This window comes from Hipposideros armiger, unplaced genomic scaffold (genome assembly GCF_001890085.2).
Source record: "Hipposideros armiger isolate ML-2016 unplaced genomic scaffold, ASM189008v1 scaffold_187, whole genome shotgun sequence".
NCBI lineage: Eukaryota > Metazoa > Chordata > Mammalia > Chiroptera > Hipposideridae > Hipposideros > Hipposideros armiger.
Window position 1 is genome coordinate 2,019,708 of NW_017731537.1, and position 6,008 is coordinate 2,025,715.

At 49.6% G+C, this 6,008-nt stretch overlaps 2 protein-coding genes across 6 annotated transcripts in view; both read left to right on the plus strand.

Moving 5' to 3' along the window:
* FAM3D (FAM3 metabolism regulating signaling molecule D) overlaps positions 1-2,326 on the plus strand; it is a 43,478-nt gene extending 41,152 nt beyond the window's left edge. The window contains exon 9 of one of the 3 annotated variants that reach the window (XM_019652766.1): positions 1,981-2,326. In XM_019652766.1, the coding sequence (XP_019508311.1) occupies positions 1,981-2,167 (187 nt within the window). In that variant the 3' untranslated portion in view covers positions 2,168-2,326. The remainder of the gene's footprint in view (positions 1-1,980) is intronic. The other 2 variants (XM_019652767.1, XM_019652765.1) reach the window with 2 other exon arrangements.
* A 797-nt stretch (positions 2,327-3,123) lies between these two features.
* The window catches only part of FAM107A (family with sequence similarity 107 member A), a 70,230-nt gene continuing 67,345 nt past the window's right edge, over positions 3,124-6,008 (plus strand). For 2 of the 3 annotated variants that reach the window (XM_019652795.1, XM_019652796.1), the window contains exon 1: positions 3,125-3,652. Coding sequence is in view for 1 of the 3 variants with exons in the window: in XM_019652796.1 (XP_019508341.1) it covers positions 3,629-3,652 (24 nt within the window). In the remaining 2 variants the exon portion in view is untranslated. Of the gene's footprint in view, positions 3,653-6,008 lie in introns of all 3 variants that reach the window. The other variant, XM_019652800.1, reaches the window with a different exon arrangement.

Here is a 6,008-nt window from a genome sequence, read left to right on the forward strand (position 1 = left end):
GGTGAGCTCAGGGTTGGGGCAGGACAGAGAGTCCAAAACAATGACTGTAGAGGGGTGAGTCTTTATGACTGAGCCTACTACCCATTAAGAGACAGTTTCCTTGCTCAACAGTTACTACTTACCTACCTGTTATGTGTCTGGAACTGGGTAGGCAGTGGTGATGCTGTGGTGATGGAAACCAGGCACAGTCCCTGCTCGTGGTCTAGGGGGGACACAGATCAAGAAGATATATGGCTTGATAAGGGCTAAGTTAGGAGAAGGGCTGCAGGATCAGGGAAGGCATCCTGAAGGAAGCAGTGTCCACGCTCAGCCTTAAGAATGTGTAGGCGTTAGACAGGCAGAGAGAGAAATGAGGGGTGTGCCAGTCAAGGAAGCACAGGGTGAACAAGGCCGGGATGCTGGAGATACCTGGAGGCGGCAGAGGGCAGGTGGTCAGGGCTGAGGCCCCAGGGGCAAGAGCCTGAAAGGCCTTGTGAGCGGGGCAAAGGGGCTGGGACTTCGTCCAGGGGCCATGGGGGACACACTGAGAGATTTGCAGGTTTTTAAAAATTCCTCCTGGCTGCTGTCTGGAGAAAGGGGTGGAGGCAGGGAGGCCAGTGAGGAGGCTGTTGTATCATCCATGGGGAGTGAGTGGTGGCCAGGACCAGGCCATGCCATGGGGATAGGGAAAGGGGGACCAGTCCCAGGGATATTCAGGAAGTAAATAGACAATACTTGGGGACTGATTTTCTCATCATCTGGGTGGACAGACATTCAGGAATCTTTGCAAGCTCCTCATAGCCTCAGAATTTGGGGCTTGTATTTCCCTACTCCCTCCCCATCACCATGCTTCTCCTTTCTCCCAGGGAGCCAGGATGGGGAAAAGAGAGAGAGTATTATTAATGCCTACCTGTTCCCTCAGCCACAGGGTCTTTCCAGCAGCTGTAATTCTGATCGTCGCCAGCAGGTGGCAGCCCAAGATAGAAAGGGAAGTGTGGCAAGTTCCCCCCTCCCTTCACCCCCCACCCCACCCAGTTCTTGGGAAAGGTGTTATGCTTAATGGACTGGCTACCCAGGACTTGCCAATGGGCAGTGGATTTACCATCACTATTATTTTGTTGTTGTTTTGTTTTGTTTTTGTTTTTCTTATTATTTTTTATTGTGAAATACACCTTTTTTAGAATTAGTTTCAGCTGTACAACACAGTGCAATAGTTATACTCCTCACCCCTCGAAGTGACAACCCCCCTCCCCCAATCCACTNAGATATTTACATTATGATTCATAACAGTAGCAAAATTACAGTTATAGAGTAGCAACGAAAATAATTTTATGGTTGGGAGTCACCACAACATGAGGAACTGTATTAATGGGCCGCGGCATTAGGAAGGTTGAGAACCGCTGTTCTAGAAGGTTCATCACAGACTTGATTATAACAGTGAAAAAACAGACACACTCTCCCTGTCCAATACAGCTGACTAGTTACAGAACTTATGACAGATGGTGATAGATGACATATTCTTATACATACCTAAAAGAAGACACACTGCATCAAAAATGATGATGTAGAAATTATTTAAGGGCATGGAAGAATGCTCTTTCTTTAGTATTAAGTGAAAAGAAAAAAAAAAAAAAAGCAGGTTACCAAACAAAGAGTTGGTATGATCCCACAGTACATGGAGAAAGAAAGATATGAAGGAAATATTTTAAAATTTTACAATAATTCTGTCAGGGGGGTGAGACTGTAAGTAATTTTTAATTAATTTATGATGTTGCATATTTTCCAACTGAACAAGTATTACATTTGTAAACAGAGGCCAAGCCATTCTAATACCTCTCCAGCTCCCTCTGAGGGGCCTTCGGACAGGAGTCCTGGCCCCTCGGCCCTGTTCTTCCTGAGGTCACCTTGGCGGCTTCTGCACATGGCAAGGGGGGCAGAGTGCTTGGGAAGCTCCCTCTGCTCCCATCCTGCTGCCTGACCGCCCTCTCTGGTCCTCTGCAGAATGAATGATGAAATCAGGAAGCTCTTCTCCCAGATGGGCAGCTCCCACGCAAACCAACTGGGCTTCCGGGACAGCTGGGTCTTCTTAGGGGCCAGAGGCATCAAGAATAATAGCCCCTTTGAGCAGGTGGGTTCCTGGTGGCCTCCCCATCCCTGGCGGCGGGGAGGGGAACAGTGCCAGGGATGAATGGACAAGGACTGTGGTGGTGGCATGGGAAGGACACAAAGGGCAGTGTGGGGAGGGCCACCTAGCTGTCATCCACCCCAGAGATCAGGGTGACCTGACTGGCTAACCCCCAGCAGGAAGCGGCCTTGACCATTTTGCAAGGACCTATACAAGAGGATGCCAAAACAATGTATACACATTTTAAAAAAGGAAAAAACTGTATTTAAATTGTAATACTCGATATATACCGATAACAACAGATGAATACAAGTCATGTTTGACTTCTGCAATTACAAGAGGTGCTCAAAGGGGTTACAATCAGCGTAATTTTAATACAGTTTTTTCCTTTCTTAAATGTGTGTACATTTTTTTGNGTCCATCAGACCTGAAGACATGATTCATTACCCCTACCTCACCTCTGACCAATCAGCTCCCAGCACAGCCCCAAACCCCTAACCCACTGTGTCTTGTGATTTTGCTCCATACAATCTGTAACCTACACACCATTGGGGAGTTTAGGCTTTTGAGCATGAGCTTCTCGGTCTCCTGTATGGCGCCATTCATCAATAAAATAGCCAATATTTGTCCACTGCAATTCTCAGTGTTTAGTGTTTGACTCCACTATCGCAGGGTGGAAAACTTCTTTCTGTTCTATAACAACAGCTGCGAAAAACAGCTACAACTAAAATCCAAGGTGATTCCAGCCTTAATCTTGCCCCATGTTTGTGACAAAGAGAAGGAAAGGGGTGGCAAATAAGGAGGAGGGGACTGCCAGGGGGTACTGTGAGGACTTGGCCAGAGCCCGGAATCTGGCCTCCAGATATTTTCCTGGCCTGAGCCCAGACCAGCCGCCCTCTCGCCTTTCCCGCCTGGACTGCTGCCCCATTAAATGAAGTATTCTTCTCTGGGGGAGCCCTGGCCACAAGTTTCTTCAAAAATCTCTTATTAATGGGGCTGTCCAGCCTGAGGCATACATCCCCACGCAAGCCTGCCCCGGCCCTGTGCCCTGGCCGCCCCACGCAGCCTCCACTGTCTGGGACCCGTCTGTTGAGCAGTGCCCAGCCTGGCAAGAAGGCCAAGTCCTGCCCGCTGAGCCGGCCAGATGTCACACGCTGTGCCCGGGCTGCCGGCCGCACAGTGAGAGGACTGCCTTGCTTCTCCCCAACCCCGGCTGCCTCAGTTTCCCTTCTCAAGAGAGGCAGGGGTCCGGGAGGTGAGCCACAGAAACCCCAAGAGGGCATGTAAACCACCTGGGGACACAGGGCCCCTCTGTCAGGATCAATCACCCTAAGCCTGTCTGAGGAGCTACAGGCTTAGCAGCTGTGAAAGTCGCCTTTGTGCCTGAGGAAAATGAGTCGAGAGAGGACCTGGGGCCCTGGCCCAGGGAGCCCCTCGGGCCCCAGCTCCTGAAATCAGCACCAGCAGGGAGGACCCCCAGCCTGGCCCCCGAGGCCCACCCAGGCCTGGTGCCCACTTCATGCCATGGGAGCAGTCCAGGGAAAAAAGGTAGGATCCCCCGCGGGTCCTGATGGGGCCTGGACTTGGGAAGGGAGACTGGATTAAGATGGGAGTCCTCACCCACCCACCCACTGGTTCCCTGGAGCCTCAGCCGGGCACTGCCCACCGGCCTCTCTCCCTGAGCTCACAGCCAAGATTTGCATCTAGAAACCTGGCTGTGGCTCAGGGTAAAGTCAGTGCCTGATCTCTCCATCTCTGGAACGGAACCGGGGGCTGCCCGATCTCTCAGCTCCCTGGCCTTATACACACTCCTCTCTATCTCCCTGCGTGCAGGTTCCCTGACCGCCCCCGCCTCATCCACCAGGGGAGTGTGGGCACAGGTGGGTGCAGGGGCAAGATAAAAAATAAGGACCATTACAACTAAGTCAGCTAACCAGTTGTCACCGAATATAGGGCCTTGGGCAAGTTATCGACTCTTTCTGTAACTCATTTCCCCTTCTGTAAGCTGGGGACAATAGTAGTCACTATCTCAGAGGCTCATAGTAAGAATTAAATGAATTAAAATATGTCAAGTGTTCAAAACAGTGCCTGGCACACAGTGGGCTATGTGTCAGCTCTGCTCTGTTATTGTTAGAATGCTCTTCATATTATTAGCCAGCACCTTCGAAATCTGGGCTTTCGGTTGGGGGCTTGTAGAAAGCACAGCCAGTGCATTGTTCCTGAAAATGTGGTTGGCAGACCCTCTGCGTCAGCATTCGCGGTGGGATATGGGAGGGGGCTGGTTAAAAGGTCACCTTCTCAGGTCCCACCCAGGCCTCCTGGATCAGAGCCTTGGAATCTGAATGTATTCACCAACTCTCTGGGGATTCTTGTACATGCTCACAGCCCACATTGGCCCAGGACTGTGAGCTCCGTGGTGTGGGCAGGCTTCCTGGTTCCCGCCTCCCCCTCCTGCTTACTGTGGTGAGGAGCGGAGCCCCCCTGCATCTCAGCTCCTGCTCTGTAAAGCGGGAGACTCGATGAGATGATGCTTGGAAGGGCTTAGCATGCCGCCTGACACCCAGAGGGCCCCAATAAACAGAGGCTCTAGTTGTCAAACAACCCATGATGAATTAAAATATGTGAAATGTTCAAAACAGTGTCAGCTATGCTGTCTTATTAGTAGAATGCTCTTGGTTTTATTATCCAGCACCTTCTAAATCTGGGCTCTCAGTTGGGGGTTTATAGAAAGCACAGCCATACAGTGTTCTTGAAACCACAGTGTTCCTGATGACCTAGTACTTTAAAGTTAAGGAACTGAGACTCAGAGGCAAGACGTGATTTCTTAGCCAGAGTGATACAGCTTGTGGGGGAGAGGGCAGGGTTTTGGCCTCTTTCTGCTTCCGTCCAAGCTTTCTGCCAACCCAGCCCATCCCACATTTTCAATCACAAAGTAAAACACATCATGGACCACATGGAGGAAGCACTCTGGACCTCAGTTTCCTCATCTGCAAAATGAGAGAGGTGGGCTAGATAACACCTAGGGGTCTCCTAGTACTGGCCTCTGCTCCTGCCGTCCCTCAGCACCCCCAGCAGCATTATCCTAAAAGCTTAATGTCCTGGGGCTGTCACACACANGCGCCACTCGGCCGGCCCACAGTCTTGAAATTCTTAATGATTTTTTAACAAAAGGCCCCACATTCTCATTTTGCACTGGACCCCAAAAATTATGTAGCCAGTCCTTCTAACAATTGTAATTCCATTGTAGTGTACAGACTGACTATATGCCCAGAGTCATCATCACATTTGATCTTTACAAAAAGGCTATGAGCAGGGCTATTCATCTTCCTCATTTGGCAGATATAGCCCCTGCTCTACCCAGTAGGTCAGTGTTGTCCACACATCAACCTTCAAGAGCCTCCTACACAAGTTACTCCTTATCCAGAGAACCATCTATATTTTTAGTATTTTCCTTTAAGTTGGCTCATTTTTTAAGCTAAATAAATATATCTTAAAAGAATTTATATCATTGCCTTAAGTAGAAAGTTACTATTGCTTTTTTGGTCATAAAAATAAGCACAAGAGAAATAAATCAGTGTCCTAGAAGTGACCAGGGAGCTGATGTCCTCCCCCGCCCCCCCAGGTCCATCCCTCCCCACCATGTGCAAGCCTAGGCCTGCTTTCTGTCAAATGCAGAGATTTTTACAAGTGCAGGGAGGTGTTAAAGATGCAAACAGAGCCTTGTTCCTTGATGTAAGCTGGAGAGTTGCAGGAGCCTGATGTTCTCTCTCAGTGACCCCAGTTGCCTGCAGCCCAGTGGGTGTGCCCTCTGAAGAAATCCAAAACACTAATTCGAAAAGATATATGCACCCCTATGTTTGCTGCAGCATCAGCTACAATAACCAAGATATGGAAGCAACCTATT